This window comes from Netta rufina (genome assembly GCF_964035555.1).
Source record: "Netta rufina genome assembly, chromosome: 2".
In the NCBI taxonomy this organism is placed as follows: domain Eukaryota; kingdom Metazoa; phylum Chordata; class Aves; order Anseriformes; family Anatidae; genus Netta; species Netta rufina.
The window spans coordinates 139,155,010-139,180,980 of NC_140124.1; the positions used below are offsets into that span (position 1 = coordinate 139,155,010).

The 25,971-nt window shown below is 36.3% G+C and overlaps 1 protein-coding gene across 2 annotated transcripts in view; it reads left to right on the forward strand.

Moving 5' to 3' along the window:
• Nucleotides 1–25,971, forward strand: part of ZFPM2 (zinc finger protein, FOG family member 2) — a gene marked incomplete at both ends in the record, with an annotated part of 317,598 nt that overhangs the window by 140,232 nt on the left and 151,395 nt on the right. For both annotated transcript variants that reach the window (XM_084282968.1, XM_084282969.1), the window contains one exon: nucleotides 17,684–17,802. In XM_084282968.1, coding sequence (XP_084139094.1) covers nucleotides 17,684–17,802 — 119 coding nt within the window. The remainder of the gene's footprint in view (nucleotides 1–17,683; nucleotides 17,803–25,971) is intronic.

The following is a 25,971-nucleotide window of genomic DNA, read 5'->3' on the forward strand; positions in this document are numbered from 1 at the left end:
AGAATTATATTATGATGAATTTTTTTTTTTATTATTATTATTTTTATCCTCAGTCCTCAGGCTTACATGCTTCTGTCTTCACATTTCTTGTAAGTCTTCCAATAATGCTAGTTTTAATTTGGTGTTCAAGGTCTGTTCCTCTGTGAGAAATACATTTATAATGCAAATAGAAGCTGGAAAATAGTTATATGAAAGTGGTATTTTTATATCCAAAATGTTCTTTCCAAAATGCCAAGTATTGTCTGATGGAAATATTTAATAATTTGACTCTAAATTATTTAAATAAACTTCCTTTATTAAAAGAAATTGCAAAAGTGTTTGGTGTGATAGTCTGTAATCATTTACTTGAATTATCCATTCTTGTGGACCTTTTTCCATTGTTTCAACTTCTATTTTCTCTAATCTTTAAAAACTCTGCATCTGTATTTTGGGTGCCAGACTATTTTAAGCTGTGTGTATAAGAAAATACTAATTAGTCTAATGATGTGGCCCATCATTACAATGGGTTATTTATGCTATGTACAGATGCAGGGTTAAGACTGACTGACTACTAATATCATGACTATGACTACATTCCAACAACAGTGCAACTGTATCTGTACAGCTACATGTTCCCCCCCAAAATTATGAATCTCAGATGCTGTGTTTCCCTACAAATCCACAAAGTAATGAAATACAGCATACTGGGGATAAGTATTTTTTTGTTGTTGTTTGTTTGTTTTCATTTTTTTCCATACTATATCTGGCAAGATTGTTCTGAATTGAACGAATAAATTAAGACTGGTTTTAGCCCTCAAATTTCATGTACTTAGATGTCTGTAGATGATGGAGATATTTTTTCAGGAAGCAGGATTTTCACTATGCCATCTCCCAGCTGATGACTTCCATATCCTTTAGACACTAAAAGGAAAATCACAACAAAGCAATCACTCTTTTTCAAGCGCTGTCTATAGAGGTTAATATCAATGTGTAAGGAAAATGTGTGGCAAAAGCACAGTTGTGGTATATTATTGCTAAACTTGGAGTAAAAAAAGGTATATGAACAATGCCAAAAACTAAAGGGAAAACTTTATATTACTGTCTCTAGCTAGCAGTTGGCCCTTAAAGTACGACTGGCCACCTGCCCCTGGGGCTAATTTGGGCAATTTAGAATAGCAAATTTGAAATGTTTGGAATAATCGCACTAAGAATTGTTTGCTACTAGTATTTCAATATTTTTCTATACAATAATCATCTATTTAATCAGATTGCAGAGGAAAACATTGCCTGCCTGTCTACCTGTGTCCAGAGGAGTTTTTGTAACCCATTCTTATATGGTTCTTGTTCATCGTTCAGATTGTCATGTTATTTTGTAACCATGGAGAACAGGGAGGGATGCCTGTTGGTTGAATTTAGATTTCTCCGGCTGAGTGCAAACCAATTTTTGAGAAAAATGAGAAAACATTTCTTAATGTAAATTGTACTGTCACTCCCTTATATCATCAGTGCAAAATGGATTTCTTTCCAGATCATCTGAACTGTATAATTAGCATATTGTTAAAGCATAGGTTTGAAAGTGCAAAATTGTATACATTTTTAGTGACTAAAGATAAATGCAATTACATCAAAGCAACTGATTTATATGATGGGTTGGTCAAATAATAAAACTGAAAAAATGTGCGTAGAACTGTGTCATTTTCTAACAACCTTACCACCACTTTCTCTTAAAATTATTCTTCAAACTTTTTTTTTTTTTTTTTTTTTTTTTTTTTTTTTTTAATCTTACCTGTGTTTTGAAAAGGAGTGGTTGAAGGGAAATGTGAATAGAGATTGGTCCCTGAATGGCATGGCCCTTCCAAATAGGGTGAGTCATTTTTGGGAGAGAGCAGCATTTTAAATCAGTTGTCAATTCCATACATAATGCATCTCATTTTGGTGCTGTGCTCCCTTTTAACTTTTCAAATAAACTCTTAAGCATTATTTTCTCATTCACGTTCTCCTACTGTTTGGGTTTACAAAGATAAGGGCTAATTTGATGTAAATCATCTGGCAATCACAATTTGCTTTCCATTGCTATTTTCTTAATGGTTTGTATGCTTTAGATTTCAGAATTATCCATATGCTATGTTGCTCAATAACATTTTAAAGAAACAATATGGTTGCTGTTTTTAATTCATTTATCTTGCCTGTGTATTTAGAGTATGTATAAAATGTAACTTCTCCATCATGTCACCAAAAGTTATTGCACTCTTGAGTTCATGAATTCAAGAAACATGACATAATAGACTAGCAAATATGGCCTTGTGTCTTCTGATGATGATCCAAATCCATCCACTTATCTTGATCTGCCTATATTGTTAACAACATGGGGTGTCACACAACAAATTTTTCATTTTAACTGTTCTTTATGTACAGTGCAGTGTGGAATTTACTTTTTATTGCCTTTCAGAGGGAAGTATCATACCTCTCGGTGAAATAATGGTTTTGTCAGACACTGGTATCTTTATTGTGTAGCGCTTTTAAATTCTACACTATTTATACCAAGCTCTCTTGACTTAGGACAGGTGAGATGTGATACCTCCATTTCTCCATGAGAAAACTTAAAGCTTTATGGATACAGAAGTGTATTTCTGATAGATAGTTGTAAGTTCTGTGATACAAGTTACATAGAGAATTGCTTTATTTTTACAAGTGCTCTATGAATGTGCAAAATGTGAACAGCTATTAGGAATGACTGGTGAACCTAAAGCTTGTATTCACAATCTTAATATTGATTTGTGTGCTTCTTCCTACCATAATTACACTAGTTACAAAGTGTAGACATTGATTTGCTGTTAGAGGTTGTATTACATTTGTTCATGACAAGAAGCAACAGCAGTAATTTTATTGCATGCACTTCTGATGGTTCTGTTGTCAGGAAGTGTCTAAATGGATGACTGTGAAAAAAGTCAAAGAATGATGCGTGATTGTAAAACTCACAGGATCAGAGGAGAATCTATACTAGGAAGTGAAGAGGTGATGTATTTGTCCTGGAATGACACTGAAGAGTGTGCTGCCACTCAAATTATCTAAATATTTGTAGCAAGATGGCAATAGATTAGGAAAGGAGATCTGTGTATGCTTCAGTGGCAGATAAGTGTTTTGTGGAGTGAATGGTTTTCTTTTTTTGTGTGTTACTTGTGATATTTTGGAACAATTGCACTCTCTGTATTTCAAAGGGTATGATTTGCTATTTTGTGAGGGTATCTAAGTGATAAAAAGAATAAATATTTTCCTATATAAATACAATTACTGGCTATAATTGTTTCAAGACTAAAAACGTGTATTGGTTGAATTTAGATGAATACCAAAATTAAATGAAAGCAATGACCTCAAACTTCAAATAATATATATTAAAGTAGTCCTCTTTCTTTCTGGCTGTCTTTCCACTTTATTCAGAGGATAGGGTGACTGAGCTTTGTTTAGCTAATCTCAAAAATGATACAAAGCATATATCAGAAACATAATCAAAGCCCCTTTGCAAGCTTCCTTGCCAGAGACAAAAGAGATGCAGCATACTTGAAAAGGGCATACCTTTCAGAATGACAAGATATGTTATTTTTTAATGTGTGTCTTTACAGTATCACCTACAAGCTGTTGGTTTCTATCAAGACGGAGTTCCTTTTTTCCCAGATACTATACCTTATAGCTACATAAAAACATGTGAATATGCATACATATCTATCTATCTATCTATAATTTGTATCTGTATATCTGTCAGTGTTCTTTACTTTTTTTGTGTGTTTGTATATGTATACATGCAAACACAGTTATAGTTCCTGCTCTTCATAGCTTGCTATCTAAAGAAACAAGTCAATAAAAGGTGAGAGAAAGGAAGCATTGCTACTTCCAGAGTTACAAACAGATTATGAATGATTTTGGAGGTCCTGTAGGTTGTAGGCTTAGATCCAATTTACAAAACCAGGACCATTCAAGATTAACACTGGTCTTCCCTGAAATGCACTTGTATTTACTTCATTTGATAGTTTCTTGGAAGTTATTTTTGTGATGTGTGACAAAGTACTACAAGGTAGTGAGCAGAGGCTTGAGTTTTACACGTTTCTTTGGTATTGTCTTTTGAGTATGTTTCTCTCTTATTTTAGAATGTAATTGCCAGTGCTTTTTATTGGTCACCAAAAGGAGAAGACATCATAAGCATTTAAAAAATACCTAAACATACCATGGCCTTCTTTGGCAGAGTCACATACTTTTTAAGCTGCTTATGATTATTTACATTTATATATAAATTCTCATGTGTGAGAGCACTCAGTCCTTCTTGGGAATCATTAGTGTTCACAGTTAAGTCTTCATTTAATCTTTCTGTTAGGATGTATCTTCAGTTTATTTCAATTTTATTATTCTTTGTGTAACCTAGACAGTGTGAATGACAGTGTAAGGAAATACGGTGAAATATGGTCCCCGTCTTCTTGAAGACTGCAGCTTCATTCAGAGGCAGTACCTCAGAGGTTGCTGGCAGTACCTGGAGGTAGTTTAAGAATGTTTTCATGGTGGTTGAATAGAGACTTAAAAGTTGGTATCTGTTCTGAAAAAAAAAAACTAAATATATATATATATATATAAGCTTTCAGAAGAGAGAAATGTGCATTCATAACAAGGGCAGCTGACTAAAAAGCAAAAAAAAATATTTTCCTGCATATTATTAGGCTTGTATTCATGTTAAAAAGTTCAGACTTATTATCTCTGAATGAGAGCTTCTCCCTAGCTGTTACTTCATCATTTAGCTTTGGCTTTCTGTAACATTATCCTCATGGACATCTACTTTCACAGTTGGATGTGGGTGCTATTGCAGAAATCATTCAGGCAGTAGCTCTTCTGAGCTGGTGGTGGTCAGGTCATTGAGGAGATTCTGTTTGTGGACTGGAAGATAAAGTACTGTGTATTGACTGTGAAAGCATAGAGTATACAGAGGTGAAAGGAAAAGAAATAATAATAAACTTATGTAGTAACAAAGATAGTAGTAATCCAGCTATTGCTGAGTCTGCCCCATATGTTGTGTATGTACACACTGAGTCTTAAAGGTTTGTGTGTGTGTAATAAATTAGTCCGCTTTGGAGCATCACACTTCTGTAATTAGAGTATGGTCAAGAGGATGGAAAAGTTCAGACTCAGCATGATATTTGGTGACTGAGACAAGATATAGTTGTCAGTCAAAAGACTGTCTGCCTCTGAATTACATTTGGAAAGAAGCAGCTTTTGGGAATCCAAAGGGGCAGATTTGGCTTGGCCGGCGAATGGTCTCAGATCAATAGGGGAAGACAGAAAGCTAGAAAACAGTCATGGAAAGGAAAGAGTATGTGACTTACTCTTCCTGTTTTTCTGACATTTACATCTACATACATAGTTGGAGGCAATCACTAGGAACTTGGATATGACCCAGTGCTTGCTGTTCATGTAAAGGAAAACAGTGGGGCCACAGAAGGTGACAGGGAGAGGGTAGGTGGCAGACGAACTGGACAAGGGGCATGCAGCAGGATATGAAATGACTTTACGCTGAGGTCCTGCAGTCTGCCAGAGAGTGGTTCAAGGCTCAAGGGTGTTGTGCTGAGGTTTGAGCTTTTTCCATTGTTGTAAGGCTTGATTTTGAAATCAAGCCTTAACTGCATCCTTGGATATGTAAAAGTGGGATTTATGGGATTTATTTGTCCAGATTTTTAAATCTGTTTAAGTTGACATGTTGTATAGACTGTTAATGCAATTTATTACCTGAGATTAAAATATATTGGGGAAAAAAAAAAAGAAAGAAAGAAAGAAAGAAAGAAAGAAAGAAAGAAAGAAAGAAAGAAAGAAAGAAAGAAAGAAAGAAAGAAAGAAAGAAAGAAAGAAAGAAAAGACACCTAGTAGAGTAAAATTGTCCTTCTTCAGGAGTCCTTGTACAGCAAATTGTTCTTATCAGAAAAGAATTGTTAAGTTCAAAGGTATCTATGTACTTTGAAATAATAGTCATGGCTAAAATAGAAATTTTCTCTTCATTTGTGTAGAGAAATCTTTGGATTAATGCATGTGATTTTTTATTGGGGAGGAAGAAAAAAGCAGATATATTTTAGGGAAGTTCTTATGGTACTATATTTCATTTTCTAAACTGCCAATTTTATCAGCAAGAAAATGAAGATGTCAACCTGCAGCCTTTACAATGTGATTCTTTCCTGTGTACTTGAGTCATTTAATTCAATATACTTAATACTTAATAGCAGTTTCTACTTCTTAGATTCTTATATTATTTCACCATTAAAGTATAATATAAATTGACATAATTATTTCTAAAAATCATAGTATTGAGGCAGTTTTAATGCTTCAGAGACAAAATAATTCTGTAGCCCAGATATATTCTGAGTTATAATTCTTTTGATCTCTGTTGACACTTACTATTTAGTGGCTGTGTCTCACCAGAAATACTTTCCTCTTTCCTCAAAATGATAAGTTTCTTGTATGTGCTCTGTGATGTTTTGAGAAGCAGAGATTGCAACTCTTTGGGCTCCTAAGAGCATTGACTCACTCTGAGACCCTAAATAACTTATTTAGGCTGAAATTTTCATTAAGGCCATAGAGGACATGGGCATGTTTTCACTCGCTGCATACAGAGATAAAATCTAGACATTGAAGAGTCAGACTAGGGAGGCCATGCTCCAGCAGAATGATGTGGCACCATCTGTGTGCTCCTGCCCTGGGGGAGACCACCACCCCAGGCTGCTCCCCAGGCTCCCCAGTTGCTGCCTCTGTCCAAGCAGCAATGGGGTGTCCAAAGCCTGCACTCCATAAAGGGGAAGGTCATAAGGCAAAATCATTTGGGATGTGCTTTGCACACATGATGCCCCTGGTACTTATTCATACAAAGGTCAAGATCATTCTTGTAGAGAAGGCTGCCTCACAGCCAATATTCTACTTAAGTCCTGTGTAAGCCTCAGAGTAGGATTTAGGTAGTGCATAGGACTTGTGCTCAATCTCTGTTCAAGGGTTATTTCACTCATAGCTATATAGTCTGCCTTATAAATGGGCATCACTACTTATATCAGCTTCAGTCTCGACTATGGTAAGATATAGATAGCTGTGTGTGAAAGCAGTGTGATAGTCCAGACTGAGGCACTGAAGGAGCAAGTGAGGGTACTCTGGTCCGTGTCCAAAAACAGCAGTCATTCCCTGTCTGGCAACAGTGGTAAAAAGCTATGTTGGTCACTGCTGGTACTTGATCATAGAAGATGTAGATAAGCACATAACTCATGAGTGCTGGAGCAGTGCAGAGCCATGTGTCTGTTATGCATGGCCATCTCCAGCAAGTGCAAAGAAATGATTAATTTGAATCTTGATATTGTACATTTTAGTTATACTACATTTATCTCTATTTATAATAATTTTACTTTTCATATAAATTGTAATTATAATGGATGGAACTATATATTGCATGCATGCACTGGAGCATGGCATTCAATCTTCCTTTGTCCCAGCCCCCCCTTTCTCCTTCCTAATCTCAACAGTAACTAGATCTTTTGGATCGTCACACTAAACACTGATATATTCAAGTCTTTGTTGAGATTTTTTTTTTTTCTTAGTACTCTCCTCCTTTCATAAATTTGTTGTGAACATTGAAAGGAACTAGGGAAACCATGTTAAAGCATTTTCTTCTGTAAGACATTTAAGCAGTATGACTTACAAACTCTGAGCTAGAAATCAGCATCCAAGCAGTGGTTTCATAGCTCTGAGCATGCATATCTGGCAGAAAGCAAATAAGCTCATCTGCTGTTACACAAATGAGTGATGGAAATAGATCCTTCTATCTTGAAGCATAAGTACTGTAAACTGAGAAGACACCGCAGATACACTCACAGATGATCTCACTGCTCTTGCTTCTACAGTTAAAAAAATACTTCCCAAAACATTTTTGTTCATTTGATATATTTCATGATGTCAATGTTAGTGCAGCAGTGTTCATGTTAAGTTAACTTTAATAGCTTTTTGCATTTGCTAAGAATGCTGCCTGGATATTTGTCACTTTCTCCAAGTAAAAAAATAAATTAGAAAATCAAAAATATGATATTAATTATTTTATTTAAATGTCATATGTGCAAATAGTATTGTTCAGACCGAAAAGAAAAAGGTGGCATCTTTCAGCTAAAAGGATTCCATAAAGTCCTAGGGAAAAAATGATGTACGTGATAATGAAATGTTTAATTTTCTGCTTGGAGAATAGTTTCTTTTTAAAAGGCTTCCAGTTGAGTTAAAAAAAAACATTATTTTTAATTTTGTCCGTTTCGTATTGTTTTACATACAGTGCTCTGTAGAACTCTTACTGTATTTTACCTATATGAAGCAACTGATAAAACAGACTCGGGACTGAAATGTCTTTGCATATATCGGGGGAGAATCCGCACACAAAGGAACATTTATCAAGGGCGGCTCTTCCTCTGCTGAGAAAGGGAGCAAACCCAAGAGTCCAGATACAGATGATGATCTTATCGAGAAAACCCTCTTCAGTAATATCATCAGCCTGCTCGTGCCAAGTCTGGCATTTCTGTATCATGTGTATTTGTGATGGAGAGAGAGGGAGAGAAGCTGTGCAAGCTACGTGTAACTGGGATAAAGTGCCTACTCAACCCACCAGGTCTGCACAGTGTTATAATATAATTGGGAATCCTTTTTGCCAGTATAGAGAGTGTCCATGTGAGAATGGAGTGTGCAGAAAACTGCAGGAAGGGCTCTTTAGCTAAATTGATTGCTTTTGTTTTTTGGTTTTGTTGTATTTTTGTAAATATTTCTACTCCCATTTTTCCTTAGCACACACAGCAAATAAAAAACCTCTTCAGCTTTGCATCCTAGATGTGAAGATGGGAAGTTATTCAGAAATACAAAAATAATATTTTTTTTTCTTTCTTGCATGAGATTTAGACTTTGAAAACAGAGGTGGGAATTGCTCTTGCAGTGGAGCAGACTCAAAGCTAAACCTAGTTGCTTCTGATTTCATGTTAGGGTCAAGATTTCACCATGATGGCCTTTTTTTCCATTGAAAAATCTGAAATTTAACTTGCAACTATTTATGTCTAGAGCTGAAGAAACCTGAGCATGTTGAAGTTATTTGAATAGATTCCTTGTTGCGTTTTGTCTCATTATGATTAGATTAGAGCACTGTGCATTGCATGTCTGTGTGACAGACAGTGGAGTAGGATAGAGAACCATCATGTACCTCAAACTTTCTTTTTTTTTTTTTTTTTTTCTTCTTTGTTTGTTTTTGTTTGTTTGTTTTTAAGATGATTGAAAAGATAAAAGGGTCTTTTCTTCTTTACCAGTTGCCCCTTTGTCTCTAGCCTTCTGTAGTTTTGGCCCTAGTATTCTCCTGGGTGCAGTCACCCTCTTTCCAACTTCATGAGCACAAGGCAACCCCAAATTTAGGGACATGGCAATGTCTCTGTTGTGGTCAGTAGCTGGAAGTGTGAGCAAGCACTGCCTTTTCTTTGGGATTCTGTCAGGGAAATAGAACTCAGGACATCTATGGAAGTGCATAGAATAGGCTGCATTAATGTTGCCTGTCTGTAGACTAGGTGCTGATATTAACAGAATAATTTTCATATTTTAAGGAATTTGCTGAGAAACTGGAATGAACCGTAGACTTGGAAACAAGTGAACAAATCATTGACATTTCTTAGGGTATATTGTGTAAATATCTTTAACTTGCTTGTCTTTGCACTTCCTCCTTTGAATAGGTTTCCATAAGTTTAGCAAATCACCCCAAATAAAGAAAAAGTCTATACAGCTGTGTAAGACTTCCACTAAGAAGCTAAGCAGACTCCAGCAGCAGTGTCCTTTATGTACTCCTTCCTAACAAGAAGAAAACAGTACTTTTTGTAATAGTTCAGCTTAAGCCTTGAAAACAATTTTCATGACATATTTGATGGACAATTATTATGTGGGTTTCCACTAACTATACCTTTATTAGTTATTCAATTTCTCTGATGTTTAGCATTTCTTTAGTTGACAGTGCCAGCACCCTGAAATTCAGAAGTTGCACTGTCATTTCAAATTGATGTGTTCACCGCTGTAGGTCTGTGCTTTTCTAACCTGATATGAGATCTTGTGTTCCTGCTAAATTCTGTGCATTATAGGAGTGTGAGTTGCTATAGGAATGTAAGACTGTTTCTTTTGTATTGGATTTACATAAGCATGTAAAGAAGTTACAAATATAGTACAAATTTTTAGTTCTGAAGTGTCAGTACATACACTTCTTTTGGAACTGTGGTCTCTGAAAACGGTGCCTGTGTTGTGAGGTATAATGCACCTTCACATCACTGAGTTTAGCTCTGCATTGCAGTTGGGAATCTGGAACAGCTCTTGAATCTACACCTAAACATCCCAGTAAAAAAGCTGGAGTACTGTGTGGTGGTATTAGCCAGAGCCTAGTGTGTATTAAATAATCAGTAATGAAACTTTTTCTCAGAAAATAATAACAATAACAATAACAATAATAATAATAATAATAATAATAATAATAATTTTGCCTGCACTAAACTATTGTTATCTGACTACTTGGAGGTAGAGAATGGTTTAGATGTTTGATAGGCCAGTTTTCAGGCCTGGAAGTATGTATGTGTTTGCTCACTCCTGCAAGGTTTCTGCCTCCCTCTGTTTCCTGAATATCTTCTGTTCCCATGTCTTCAGGCTGTGTTTGTATCCCAAGCAGACCCAACTCGAAGCTTCAAATTGTTCCCTCCTTACACTTCCCCTCTCTTGACTTGTTTTTTTGTTTTTGTTTTCCTCTTTCCATGCCTTTTTTTTTTTTTTTTATCTTCTGAATATCTTTATCTATTCTTTCACTACCCTCACTTTCAGAATGTTCTTTCCTTCTCTTTATTGTCCATTGTAGGACAGTGCTGTTAAAGATAAGGATAACACCTGCACTCTCTGCCATTTGCACTACTAGCAGGTAGGAGAGATAAAGAAACTACTTCTGACTTTCAAGACCCTAAAGACAGGTAGTGAACAGCAAGGTTTTTGTTACAGAGGGTGGAGAAGCTTCATTGTCGTCCTTGCCTAGGGTGCACAGCTGCCCTGTGACAGCATTGGGAAGGTGGAGCAATATTAGGCAGCTCAGTTAGGAATGAAGCAGCAGATGGCAACTTCTCCTGCTTTATGTTTTCTATCTGGACCTAATTCTAAGTATAGGAAAAGAAGAGTGGTTGCTCAGAGAGGTGAGTTATACCCGTGGGTTACCCTTGTGTCTGAACCACACACAGCCATCATTCTAAAATGTCTTGTTGACCTTACTCCTTAGAATGGATGGGACCAGGGAGGAATGGGGTTGGGGAGGAATTTATGGGAGGTTGCAGTGACATCAGAGAAAGAAAGAAGGCTGCTCAGTTCAGAAGTCCTTCACTGGAGACAGTGACAGGAGAATAGCAACCCTCCCTCCAGGATGACTCTCCAAAACTGTTTTCTCAGTTTCCCCATGTCTGCTCTTCCTTCCACCCTTCTTTCTTAAAAGTGGCCTGGTCTTATTTTCTCTTCTTTGGGGCAGCAAAATTCAATATTAGCTTTGCTTCTAGACAATGAAAATAACTTTTTTTTTCTTTTCTTTTTTTTTTTTTTAACAAAACAAAACACCTTCTTTCCAAGATTGATTGTAATTTAGTATTTTACTCTTTGGACTCTAGTGTGAATTTGTCTCATATGTATGTGAGTCTTTATAGTTAAGATAGTTACAGTACTTGCATCCCACAGCAGACTTGTGCTGCAAAATAGATTTTACCCTGAAACCTCCCAGATCTCATTTCAAAGTGAGTGTGCTGGAGACTGGGTGCAGTGCTACCAGCTGTGGAGAGATGTGAGCTCACACTTATTCGTGGGTTGAATTAAGTAAAAGAATGTATTAAATCCCTGACAAACAAACATGGTGATGTTAGATGGTTGGCCATTTTCAAAACACAGCCATGTGAATTGCTGTTTTAGCCAACCCTCTTCCACAATAGCAGTGGCAGCTTTCCAGTCAGTGCTGGAAGCAGATGCAGTATTCATTCATTCATACATCCATTCATTCAAGAAGTGCCATGGCTTAGCACATTTTGGGTTATTGCTTCAGATCCTCAGTTACTTGTTTTAGAGTTTTGGGCTATTGAATGTGTTCTATGGAAAGGAAATGTTTCTGTTTTGCCACCTCTATTATGTTATCTTCTCCAGTGCAATTACAAGCTAATTCAAAGCTCTTTGTGTTAGGCTAATAGCTTCTGATTCTCTGCTGTCAACCAGTGCCTCTTTGTGCACTTCTAATGCTGTTTGCCTGTTCCCCTACCACTTACCTATGAAGCACATTATTTTTTCCAGAGTAGAGTCTCATCGTAGGCAAATCATTAATGGAACATCAAAAAGATCCCATCTGTGAGAGTTACATATGGCTAAAATCACAATTATCAAAAGTCTCTCTCGTCCCCCCCCTTACCCCCCCATTCTTATCCACACAATAAATGTAGTTGTCAGCAGGATAAGTTCACGCATCGGATAAGGTCACAATTTCATTTAGTGACAACTTCCAACAGCGTGAACTTGCAAGGTTCGATTTATTAAAGAGTCAGAAAGGATAAGATCACTGCATGGCCAGCCTGATTTATCAGGGTTTGACTGGAGTACTTGAATAGAGAATGCCATATTTCAAGTTTATGTTCAAAACTGTAGTTTAGTGTGTGTTATGTCTCAGAGACTTGAAAATTGAGGGAGGAGAATTTAGAGGAGGTATCTCAATAATGCAGTTTATGTCTGCCAAGCAAGCGTACAAGCATTTCATATCAGAAATACCTTGTTAAGAACCCTGTGAGTGGAAATGGGATAGTTCTCCACTGTCTGTGAACTGCTGTGTGCAAAAATACACATATTAGTTTGTTCCAGTATTAATTGCAGATTCTTCCTGTGCATGCAGCAAGGCAGGCAGATCTTGGGATCTGAGCTGGGCCATGCTTAAGTAGTTATGAGAATGTTTTTCACTCCCTCACTAAGACTTCAAAGCAGTCCTTGTTTGAAATTACAATGTATACAATTTCTCTGCAGTGCAAAAACATTCATTAACACAGCCAGGTGGCTATGCATAGGCAATATGCAAAGATAGAACCATTTGCTGGTGGAAATTGGTAGAGGCCCATGATGTCAAATAACCAATCTGTAATTATAACAGAAAAAGAGCTTTCTCATTCTTTTTCACTGATACCACTTAGAAAGATATTCCTGATAAAACAAAAACAAAAACAAACAAAAAATCTACTACTGCTAAAGCCATCAGTGACTTGGTTAGAAATGCTAAACATTTATAAATCTGGATAAACTCATTTCTGAACAAAGTAGTTCCATTTTTCTCCCATAAAACTTTGCTGATCATTCACCTTCAGACTCCTTTTTTTCTTCTTCCAGAATGTGGGCAGATGAATGAGAGCCAGAATGGTTTTGTTCAGGATGCTATTTATAGCTGAATTATTCTGGTATTCAAACTGTGGTCAAATCTTAAGGGCCAAAAGCTGTTGTTGGGTTCATCTAGATGATGCATGGATTGTTTAAAATGATCCTAATTTTGCTTTAAAAGAAGACAAAGTTAAATTGGCTCCTCTACCTTCTGTTTTATGCAAGCCTTGTGTGTCATCCCTAAGACAATATGTATATGTAAGAAAAGAATCCTAAATTGAGTCCTTTCATTCTGGTGTTGTATTCACCAAGGTGGCCTAATATCTTAAAAGCCATGGGATGTTTTCTAGCTGTGCTAGTGAGTCATGACTTGGGGCTTCTTTTACAGTGCAGCTATCATAAGTCTTTGAGTAATCACAGACTTTAAAAGTATGCTACATCAACAAGATAAGAGAAACAGCCCACAGCACTAACAGCATTATCTTTTACCAAAATTGATTATCCCATACTATGTGTCTCAAATATTTTGTATAAACTTACTCAGCAAGCTGGAAATAAGTGTGTTCCTGAAGAATAAGCTAGGAAAGAAAATGAATAAATAAATAAATAAAACAAAAGAACAAACAGCAACAAAAAACACAATTGTGTAGCAAGGAAAAATGAAGTAAATATCAGTAAATTGAATGTCTTAAGTCTTTTTTTTTTTGTCTTTTTTTTTTTTTTTTTTCCTAACTTGCAAAAACTGAAAGCAGGGCATTACTTCCTCTCTGCTTATATTTCTTAGTGCTACTTTTGTTATGCCTCTTGCTGTCCTTTTCAATATGCCAGTTGATGGGTGTAGGATCAAAGCAGCAAACTGCCTCTCTGATTTGCCCAAGGAATCATGAAATATATCACGTTTTATTCCAGGTGCGTGTATATGAATACTATTTATTATAATTTGCTGTTAAGGGAAGAAACAATATGTTCAATGTTCAATACTGAGGTGGTCTGTTGCAATTATGGGTCACTAGAAATTCCCTACAGTGTTTAACATAAAATTTTCATTCTTTACTTCCCTTTTCTCCCCACTGTTGGTATTTTCTGTGGCCAGGCACCTGTGAAGAGTCAGTGCCAGCTGAGATTTTGCAATTCTTGCTGCAAGTTATGGGAGGGCAATGAAATCTCAGTGACTCTTCCTTTTCCTAATGTAATCCGTCACTACAATTTTGATACCACTTTCCTAATACGAAATTTCAAAGGAGCAAAATCTTGTAAAAGAATGCAGAAAAGTTTCAGGCTCCTTGCTCAGTAGTCAACAGAATTCATCAGAGGATTTTTAATAGTGACATTTGCAATCATTCTTTTACAGCCCCTTGTACCAGCCTCTGACCTCCCCCTGCTTAGTGCAGACAAAGGAGCATATACAATGATTTTACAAAAGGGATGAAGACGTAGTAGGAAAAAGTAATCTTAGCAGATGCTTGTAGACCTCACTTTGAGGTATTTTTTTTTATATATTACATTCTCTTAGCATCATTTTTTCCTCCAAAATAAAGATTTTCAGTGACAATAATCTTTGTTAAGGATCAAACTGTAATGTGCTGCACCTTGCATGAATGTGGCCAAAACATGTGTGTTTTCCAAGACATTTGAGCAAGTTGTTTTCCCAGCCCTAAAACTACTGTACACATATCATGTTAAAATGGCCACTGGTTATGGTGAGCATAGAGAAATTTATCTTTTTTAGAAAACTGTGATCAAGGGAATCAATCAAAACCTTTTGTAACCCAATTTGCAATCTACTGCTCTCTATTACGGTGGTCTTGATGGAGGGGGAAATACAACAGCTTCAGTGCAACTCTGCATGTTGCTGCCCCACCTGCAGTGCATTTCAGTGTACTAATGCATACTGGAATGTATTGCTCAAACTACAATGTGGGACTCTAACAAAAGGGAATAAAAGAGAGAAATAATCTGTATTAATTTACTCAATTATCAAATGGAAGAAAAAATACACTTTTGGAAAATAGAGTCTCATTTTTATGTCTGCCTTAAACCTGAAATACTTATCAGATATTAGATTCATGTTATTAATCTTACTTAAAATATAAAGTGTAATGATGTGTACCTTAAAACTTAGGTAGGTTTTTGGATATCACTGGATGATCTGCCCTAAGTTTGTCGTTCTTAATCCATTAAAAGACAGGCCTGCTTGTAAATCCACAGGTGCAGATAAGGAGTCACTGTTTGACTGTGTCTGAACCCTTTTCAAATGAAAAATGTCAGTGGCAGAAAGGGAGGCTGAATTATTTTTTAAAAGGGTTTTCAAAGATTCTCATGATTCCTCTGGTATCAGTTAAATGTGACACGTCCATAGACATAGCTGTTTTTTAGTGAGTAAAAGCAAGCTAACGCTACAGTTTTCATTCCTATGTAGAAAGAAAATGTTGCAGCTTTTGTAAGTGATCAACATGTTGCCTTGCAGTACCAGAAAGATTCCTGTCTTCTATAATTAACATACATGTATAAAGATATTTTTTAAAGTCCATAAAATTTGTGACTTTTCTTCTGTGAGAGGGAAAAAATGCATGTATATGGATGCATATATATCATGTGTAAATTATATATAATAAATCCATAAGCTTTGCTGCTTACATACTGCCATTTAAACTGTCATAGCTGTGTCATGATGAGAACTCACCCGCACACATTCAAGCTTTTGTCATGTAGTACAGCTCTATTTCCTAAATTTGTTCCAGTTTGCAAGAAGGACCTGATGCACAATTTTAAGTAGAGTAGTTTTGTAATCTGCAACACTCAGAAGTGAAATTTAGATTTCTGCACTTGGAAATGGAATCTGGAGCCAAGTCTCCTCTTTGGAAAATGGTCAAGATTAACTCCTGCAGACAAGGAGAACCTTCGCTGTCTGGCAGTAGCATAAATCCAGGCGTTCATGGGAATGGTTTGTTGGGGGAAGTCTGTGGAGACTGCCTGCAAGCCAGGAGGAGTTACTCACTTCCTTCTGCCCAAGGTTAATTTCTCAGCAATTGCCAGTTCTAAATCTGGGATGAGTTTACTTCTTGCATAGTTGGACTTCCCACTGTTTGTTCAAAAGCAGAGTCCTGCTTTGGGGGAGAGTTGTCGAGAAGGGATGTGCTGCTACAAAAGGCAGGAATTGCTGCTGCATCTGAGAGGTGTGGGAAGGGAAGCAGTATTTAGTACATGGGCTGCAGCACACTGGTGTGAGTTCTGCTGGTCCTGAGGACAGTAGCAGATTTTCAGCTTTCATGCCTGCCTGTGGGAAGGGCAAAACTGGGACGTGCAATGACTTGAGCAAATGCAGATAAATTTCTGACAATAAAAGCACAGATCAGTCCCCTTACTATGTTTCATCCCCCTGAAAGTAGGAAAGCAGAATTTATTTGAATTATTATAGAGAACAATGTTGAAATTGTGTATATGAACATAGCTACACTGTAATGTCTGTTCATAGGAAAACAGGTTTCTTGAGGAGACTGCTTTGTAATGGAAATAGTCCAGAGTATTTTTTTTTTATCCTGAAATAAAGTAAAAAATCAGAAAAGTTAAAGTGAATGGAAGTAACACTTTTAGGGGTTAATTTTGAAGTCCTTACTTTCAAAAATAAAATATGCAAATGAAAAATTAATAATTCCTACACACTGAAAAAAAATAAATCACTCTCTTTAGCCCTCATTGCTTAATTATTTTGTGTTAAAACCTCAGTCTAACAAGTAAAGTTCTAACTCTGAACTGTTACTGCCTGTAAAACCTCACTCAGTTCAAAATCTTTCTTTTTTAAATTCTAGTAAATATTTCTAGTAGTTGTTTTGAAATCAGTGGAATTGCACTGGATTCTATCACTATGAAGTATGCCTCTAAATTTTTTAGAAGCTCCTGAATGTGGTCTTGTGACAGCCAAATGGATCATGCACTAGGGTACATGCTGTTGCACTCCCAGCTATCATCTTCCCCCTCCTCAGCATTTCTTAAGAACTTTCTTGAAACCACTCTTCTGAATAAAAATGCCTTCAGACTGTACTGTGTGTTTTCACACAGTACAGGAAAGAAAAGGGACTTTCTAAACCACATTTGAATATAACTGCAAGGAAGAAGTTTGTTTTTCTTTTGCAGGATGACCTGATCGGTTGTTTTTTCAGACAAGTGTAATTAACGCTCATTCCTGGCGTCCTCCAAACTCTGCAACAATGAAAACGGAGGTGGCTGTTGTCAGGGCACGAGTGAAAGTGCTCTAAGCACTGCTTGTTCTCTTTGTTCGCAGGAGAGCTGGAGGTGGTCCAGAAGGATGGGGAGCGCAAGATCCAGAGCAGGCAGCAGCTTCCGGTCGGAACAACATGGGGGCCGTTTGCTGGGAAGATGGACCTGAACAATAACACCTTGGTAGGTACACTCTCCCAGACGCTTTGCCGCAGTACAGTGCAATCTGTGGGGGAAATAACCTAAGTTATTGCCCATCCGGAGCATTTGAAAAACAGTCATTGTTGGCTTTCATGGACAGTGGTATTTGGATCTTTTCCAACTAGTTCGCCTATGGCAACCGTCCACATAAAGTTATGTGGAGCACAGGTTAACAATATTCAACTTGTTATTTTACAGCAGAAGGGAGGCATCGCTTCCTTGTTTGCTAAACCAAGCTGCTGCCTTTCAGTAACGCTATCTGACTTTTAGTGGCTTTCTAAGTTTTTCATAGCATTAATAGGCGAATTTTTCATTTATATTACTGGATGGTATAGAAAACAAATAGCTATATTAGTTAAGGCTAAAATTCATTAAATTTGACTCATTAACAAGGTTGCTGAACATAGTAAGATATTCTGGCAGATTAAAATTATTTTGGAAGATATTGAAAGTCACCTGCCATATATACTTAATTAGCCTTTTTTTTTAATATTATTCTGATTGCAGAAGGTATGTGGGCCATATTACTTATAAGTAACACTTTGGTGACCTCAGTTCCATGTGCTGAAAATCATTGTCATTCCTAGGTCTTCTTTTAATTTTTACTTGTATCAGTTTTAAACCTAAGCTTCAATACTTCAATATTATTTTTATATAGTTGAGATCAATTTTCTGAGAGTATCTGGAAAGGTTATAAAAATAAAAAAAATAAAAAATAATAAGAATAAAAAAAAAGAATATCTCTAGAAGAAGATCTTTAGGCTATCTTTGAATATGCATTGCCCTGCAGGATACCACTAAAGAACCATTATTTTCAACTTGATCACTGGTTCCTATTACAGACCTTGCATGAATGCATTAACATAAAGACCCACTGAACTATTTCACAGTAGTGTATTACATACATTTGGGGCAGACACAGTTGAGCTGTAAATTGAGAAGCTAAACTTCCCAGTGTTGGGGTTATTGTTCTGCCGTTGGAGGACCTGAATAGAGTGTGGAGTGCTGAGTTACTAAAGTAGCATCAGGGGAAGCATGATAGAGAGGCATGTGGACCTTGGGAAAAGGGGAAAACTGAAAGCCTTTAACTCCTCCCTGGAGAACCTGTGCCTATATGTTAGAGTTCTGTTTCTAATGTTTACAAGACATGTTTCTTTCTATAAACATGCCTATAAAAATTATAGAGAAGCATTATACTATTATGAGTATATAGTAGCAGTTTAACACCTTGGTGTTTCATAGACTCTGACATAGTTTATTAATCACAAGATGTTACAGAAAGTCACATGGAAGCTTTGTCTAAGTCTCCTGGAGTTCAGTATTACCAACCCAGATCAGATTTCCCATTCAGTCACCTCAATAAAGGATGGATTTTCAAAAGTACTGGACGCTCAAAGCTTCTTATTGTTAGAAAAGGGAAAATTGATAATTTGAACACCTGTCTCCATTTTCTCTTCTTCATCTATTTCATTTTTATTTCTTCATCTATTTCATTCTTAGTCTAGTAGTCTATTAGCAGGCTCAAAAAGTTTTTCATAAAATTTCATTTGTGACAACTACTTGCAATTCAAATATTTTTCTAAGATACCACCATCACTACTCTCCTCAAGTTCCATGTAATTACCCTATTGCCCTTTCAACTTCTACCACTTCTTCAGGTATATAAGACTTGCAGATAATGTTTAAGTATAGGAGATGATGTTGGTAGATCCTACATGATGAAGGTTATCATTATCAGATATCTTTATGATCAATTTGTGACATATCAGCAATTGATTATATTGCTTCATTTTTCTATTCTGAAGCAGAGGTAGAGCAACTGAAATCCTTCTGTCAGGAACTTGCTTCTCCTTCAGTAGCACAGGCATATATTAAGGTCTCTTATTTGAAATTTGGGCAAATACCACTTCTGCTATAACAAAAACAATTAGCTAATTTTGTTTTTTAATGAAATTGTAGTGAGACAATTTCTCACAACAGTGAGAAGAGCTGACTTTTTAGTTTAGTGATTATGATTAGAGGGAGCAACTTTCTCAGCCTAGTTCAGAGAGATGTGGGATAAAAATACTCAGAAGTACTTTTCTCACTAAACTGGAAAAATACCCCTTTGCTTCTTGTCTAATTAAAAACTACAAAGTATTTTTGCTGACAAGTGAAATATTTTACGTTTGTTATGCTACTAATATAAATATGTTTTTAAATCTGAAAAAGTTCCTGTAAACATAAGTGAAGTCCTTAGCAATATTGTTTTGTCCTCTGAGCATCTCTATCCATTGCGATAGTCAAAACTGAACTGGATATGATCTCAAGAAATTTGAGTTAACTTCGAAGTTGAATCTAACTTTGAAGTTTGCCTCGAAGTTGAATCTAACTTTGAAGTTTGCCCTGCTGTGAGGAGAAGTTTGGACTGCATGACCTCCAGAGGTCTCTTCCACCCTGAATTATTCTGTGATTCTAAGAAGTTTCTTTTTCTCAAATATCAGGTGTTTGCTGCAGTTCTGCATTTGTTACCTGAAAATGCCGTGTAAATAAATTTAAACCTTTTGATAGATCTTTAATTTACTGTTAAAGCAACATGAACACAGTGCACAGTGACAGCTTCTGCATATCTTTCTTCTTCCTTTTTTTTTTTTTTTTTTTTTTTTTTTTTTTAATGATTCTGTTTTATTTATGATTTTTCCGTTTGCTTGACACATTTGATTACTTTTTTTCACTGGCATACATGCTCTCTGGTTTACATAAGGGCAGTTGTATTTGTTTACTTAAGTTATTTATATCTGTTTTGGAAAGCTCATTTGGATAAAGCCTTGCCTCCATAGAATTCAATCAAACCTTCACATCAGCAGCTGACATCAGGTTTAGTTCATTTCTGAATGAGAACTTCAACAATCACACTGTTATAAACATCAAATAATCTTTGGAGGAAAAGCTTTAATGTGAATTTTTGGTATAGAGAGGAAAGGAAAGAAAAATTTGGTGAAACTCATGTGAGTAAATATCACAATATTTGCAGCTGGTCTCTCTGCTGAAAATTAAGTTGATGGTTGACCACAGGTATTTTACCTGACTTTTCTAATTTTTAATGTTAGCAATATGACACACTGTCTCACAGGATATATTTACCTAACAATTACAGCCTACTTACTATCCTTTCACTTAACACTGTATTGAATCTGTACATGTAATATCCCATGGAAATGCTTCGTATTTCAAGCAGTGCTGTGGTGCTGAATACAGACTCATTGCTGTTGGCTCAGGAGATGAAGCAAGATAGTTAATTCAGCATGGTAATTAATTAAGTCACCAAGCCAGATGTCAAATACTTTTTAGATCTTTCAAGTTTCTGTCTTGAAGTATATTAACAATATACATCTCAGAATAGGGGAAGGTTGAGTAACTTGAACAAAAATTATTTAAATGCTGTTTGCAATTACAATAGGAACAGCAGTTGTTCACTGCATCAGCAGTGCCACAGCACTGTTGGGAGATGTGGTGGAGCAAGGTCCCTATCAGGACTTCAGGATAGTTAAAATTTAATGGTAGACTCAAGGTAGCTCAATGACTAATCATGTTCTTAATTTTTCTCATCTAGGAGTCAGAGAGTTACTTTACAAAGTAATTTACCCCATTGTATTACTATTACTGTTGCTAAAAAACCCTGCATGCACACAACAAAAATCTTCAGAATGTTGCTTTTTAAGAAGTGAGTCTTAGATCTTAAAAATTTTCTAGGCATTTAATTCCTATTTCAATATGAATTTAAGAACTTCATATATAGCTATCTAAATACTTATTTATACATATCTAATTAGATAGTTATTTAGAGTGATAGATCTCCTATTTAGATAGTTTTAATGATCCACTCCTGTAATTTTTCCAAACTGATGCAATTCTCCTGCTCTCAGCTGCTGGTCTTTGTATCTGTGTGCACAATTGGACACAGAGGTTATTGCCCTCCATTTCTTTACACTTCCACTTCCTTTCTGCTGCAGACATAAGTTGATAGTCCCAAGAAAATGAAGTATCAGTGTTTTCAAATGGAAGCATGATGATACTCTGATGCCAGTAGTGAAAAAACAGAAGTTTTTTTTTGCATTGCCCTCTCTTACTGATCAGGTAAAAAAAAAATAAAAAATACTGTCATATTTTCATGTGACAAAAACGTATATTAATTGCACTGGACTTCAATAGAAATACAATGGAAGAGATTTCTTGAAAGAATTAAATAGATACCTAGAAAGTGTACTGCTGAAATTAGAGCTTGTTCTCTTGTTTTATGCTAAAAAGAGATCATATGCTAAAAAGAGAACATATTTCCACGTTTTCTTGAGATTTAAAGTAGTATTGCTCTTTTGACAAACAGACAAATGAAGAATTTTGTGAGATACTTTTTTTTTTTTTTTTTTTTTTTACCTACAGCTGGTGAGAACTCAGTTCTAAAGGAAGACAACATGATTAAATCAAAATGATCTCCACTTTTACCAGGAAGGCTCCAACTTTGTGCCTTTCTGCATCACTAATAATACAGCAGTTCCTGGGTACATAAAAGTAGACAGTAATATATTTCTAAGCTGGCACCCCATATCTTGTGGTTCCTGTCTTTAACAGTGAAGGATGTTTGTACACATGCCAGATATAATGTGAACAGGCCAGTGAGAAGAATGGAAGGCTACTCTAGGCTGATCATACAAACCACTGGAAGAGTATCTGCTGCACATATGCAGATCTAAATTGAAGTCACTAGCAGTTTAATTAAGAAAAAGCAGTTTGTTTGCTTTTCCCAGCTGCAAATATTTTCCCTCTTTCCCCGAAACAAAAGAAAATTTCAAGCAGTTCCTAACTGCATTCAGTGTTTCTCAAGAAGCGGCACAGGACCACGTAGCCCATGATGAACATCAAGCCGTGGATGATGCCATCGCTCTGGTAATCGAGTAGAGGCATTCTGAGATGTGTTTTCCTTTGGCTGCAGCCATCTAGTTTTTGGTGTTAATCTGTGCCCATGGCAGGGTTTTGTGAAACAAAACAATGAGCATCTGGATCCCGTCCCCCATTCTTGTAGTCTTGTCACAAGGAGGAGCGGGTGGTGCAGGCCTGTATCAGCCTGATAAGGAAAAGAGGATTCAACATGGCTGTGACAGGAATACGTGGGAGGAAAGTGTGCAGGGTTGGACCAGGCAAGCAATGGGATACAGCAGAGACCCTTTAATGGGATCTGGGAGGTTCAGCGCCAAAGCTACACTTCTCCTGGAAGATATCCTCAGGAAACAGTTTGATTGGGTAGTGCTGTGAGGGGCTGAGGAGCCAAGGTTCAAAATGCAGTTAAGTTATTCACTCGCTAATCTGTGGCTGGTCACTGCAGGTCAAAACCCTCATATCTGTAGTAGCCAGCAACTTTTAATCTCCAGAGTTGCAGTGTGAGAGTTTGCTGGGCACTTGGTTGGAGGTTCTATATGGCAACTGAGAGAAGCAGCCTGTGACAGGCTGTCTCTGATTCTGTATAATGTGTGAGGCAGTTTTTATCTTTAGACATTTACCTGCAAATGGGGATTTGGGCTTTTATTAGTACAGAGTCATTTTTATGTTTCGTTACCAAAAATAATATATTGAGTCACAAGCCTTGATTCTAATCTTTAATATACTGTTCTTTTACCTTTCAGTACTTTAAAGTGACTACAAAAGCATTCCTCTCTCATTTTTATTGTTCTTATTGCCAGGTTCTCCATGTTTAAAACTGTAGCTTGGAAACACTTATTTCCTAAATACTGAGAGACTTTAATGTAGCAGCACTTCTAGATGGCAAATTGCATTACACTTATGGAGTGCACTAATGCACTATACAAGCATCAGTGACAATTACTTCAGACAAACTGAAACATTTTTAAAAGCTGAGATACATTAATATGATGTGGAAGTTTTCATTTAAAATAATTTTCTTTTCTTTTTTAGCCCCTTGACTGAAGCCCTTTTTTTTTACAATGACACATACCCATGGTTCACTTTGACAACTGTTTGTCAAACAGCAGAATTTCACATTTGTTACGAAATACCACTAGTAACTTTGAAAGGTTTTAAAAAGTAAATCAGTTTCTTGGTACTTCTTATAAGCATGTCCATTAAACAGACTTTTATCCGAATACTCTCATAATTATGTAATAGATACTACCAATCATTTTCATTAAGCTGACAGAAAACTCAATAAACTATCTGTGCCATTTCAGCAAGGTTCATTTCACTAGTGGGATGCTTCTCAAATGGGGAATGCATCCCAGGGAGGTTTGTCAGGGAGCAGCTGAAAGCTGGAGAAGCTGAAAGCTCAGAGAGGAAAGGATGGGGCAGGGACAGGAGCGCAGGATGAAAAAAGGGCAAGAAAATTCAGTTCAGCAGAAACAGAGGGAGACACCAGCTGTGAGTGCCAGGCTCTTCTGTTTTAGGATGTGGGGAAAAGCAGAGAGAAGATAATGTCTACTGCATCGTGTATTATGCTGTTAAACTGTCTTACATGTTAAATTTAGAGACTGCCACTGCAATGACCTGTGAGTAGCAATGTATTCTTGTGCTACTAGGCTATGGTCATCTATTCTAGCCTTCTTTGTACCATAGGCTTTAAACCTCAAGCATTTATTTTGCTATTGTTGATTTTGCCAAATTCATAACACAACTTGTACAACGGGATATAGTCCTATTTAAGAAGTTTGAGTGAGAGAAGGAATTGATTTAGCTCCTTTTAAAGTCATTCATATAGCTCAGTACACTGAAATATCTAACAGGCAAGAGTTCAACATCCACGATAAGGAATATAATATTAATATTGTCTTCTGAGGAAGTTTTTAAAATTCATACTTTTTAGAAAGACATTTTTTCTTATTTATGAAACATTTGTATTATTACAGGCTAAGCTGATATAAAATGCCAGATTTAAATATTCAGGCATTTTTTAAAATAACTTCTTTTAAATAACTTCTTCTCACTATATTTTACACAACACCTTTTTTTTTTTTTTTTACTGTGAAATAAAATTCAGTTTCTAAATTGTTGACACTTAGTGTAACATCCATAGAACAAGTACAGGAAAATCTAGCTCCATAATTTTATGGGAATGTAAAGCTATGAATATGCTCGTGTCTGCACAGATGTTTGCATTGTTAAGAAAGAATTTGGTGCTTAGGAGGGGCTCTGAACCAAGAGACTCACAGGCTTATGCTCTCTCTTTCACCATTAGAAGAATAAAACATCCTGGATGCTCCGGGGTTTCTCTGGGGAAAATACATAAAGCTATGTCTGCCCAGGGGTAGTTAGCCTTAGTGGAGCCACTGTTAGTGGAGGGGAGCACCATGATGCTCTTGCGTATGGAGTGGTAGCACTTGTGTGCACTCAGCACATTGTCCAGACAGTGTGTGTGGACATACATGTGATTAAGAAAACATCAATGGATGCTTTCCATAAGACCTGTCAAGGCAAAGCATGCAGTTGTTTGGAATCAAGTGTGCTGTAGATGAAATTTCAGTGTGAAAAGAAAATACACAATTTGCTGGTGTCAAAATTTGTATGTGCTAATAAAAGTGCAGAACTAGATACCACTCTCTTTCATGCGCATTATCACTGAAGCAATAATAAAATTTGAAACTATTGTCTATCTTCATTTAAATGAAAAAAATGACTGAGTAAGGGAATGGACCTGTGGTTTCAATGAAGACAGTGGCAGCTTGCTGCTCACTTCTGCACAGCATGATGAAGTGATCAAAATTCTAAACATCAGTTCCGTTTGTGCCTGAATAGGCATAAGAGAAATAGCCTATACATTTTCAAGACTGATTGAAAGAAAACATTTTTCTAGTTATTATTGCTACCAGGAAAATTAACTACATTTTGTGAAAGTATGTATTTTAATGTCTTGAATAGAAAAGAGATATTTATAGCAAGTATAGTTAGCACAGTATGCATAGTCTCTGTTAATACGTACATCTACATATACAAAAAAATAAGTGTAGTAAATATATGTATTTATACATACATCTGTATGTGTACAATGTCAGTGCTCGCATGCATATAAAAGAACAGCACCTTCTACTACAAAGAAAACACTGTGTTGTTAGCTCCTAAAAATCAGAGCTGTATTTGAAATACTGTAATTTTGCTGAACTTTACACTCCA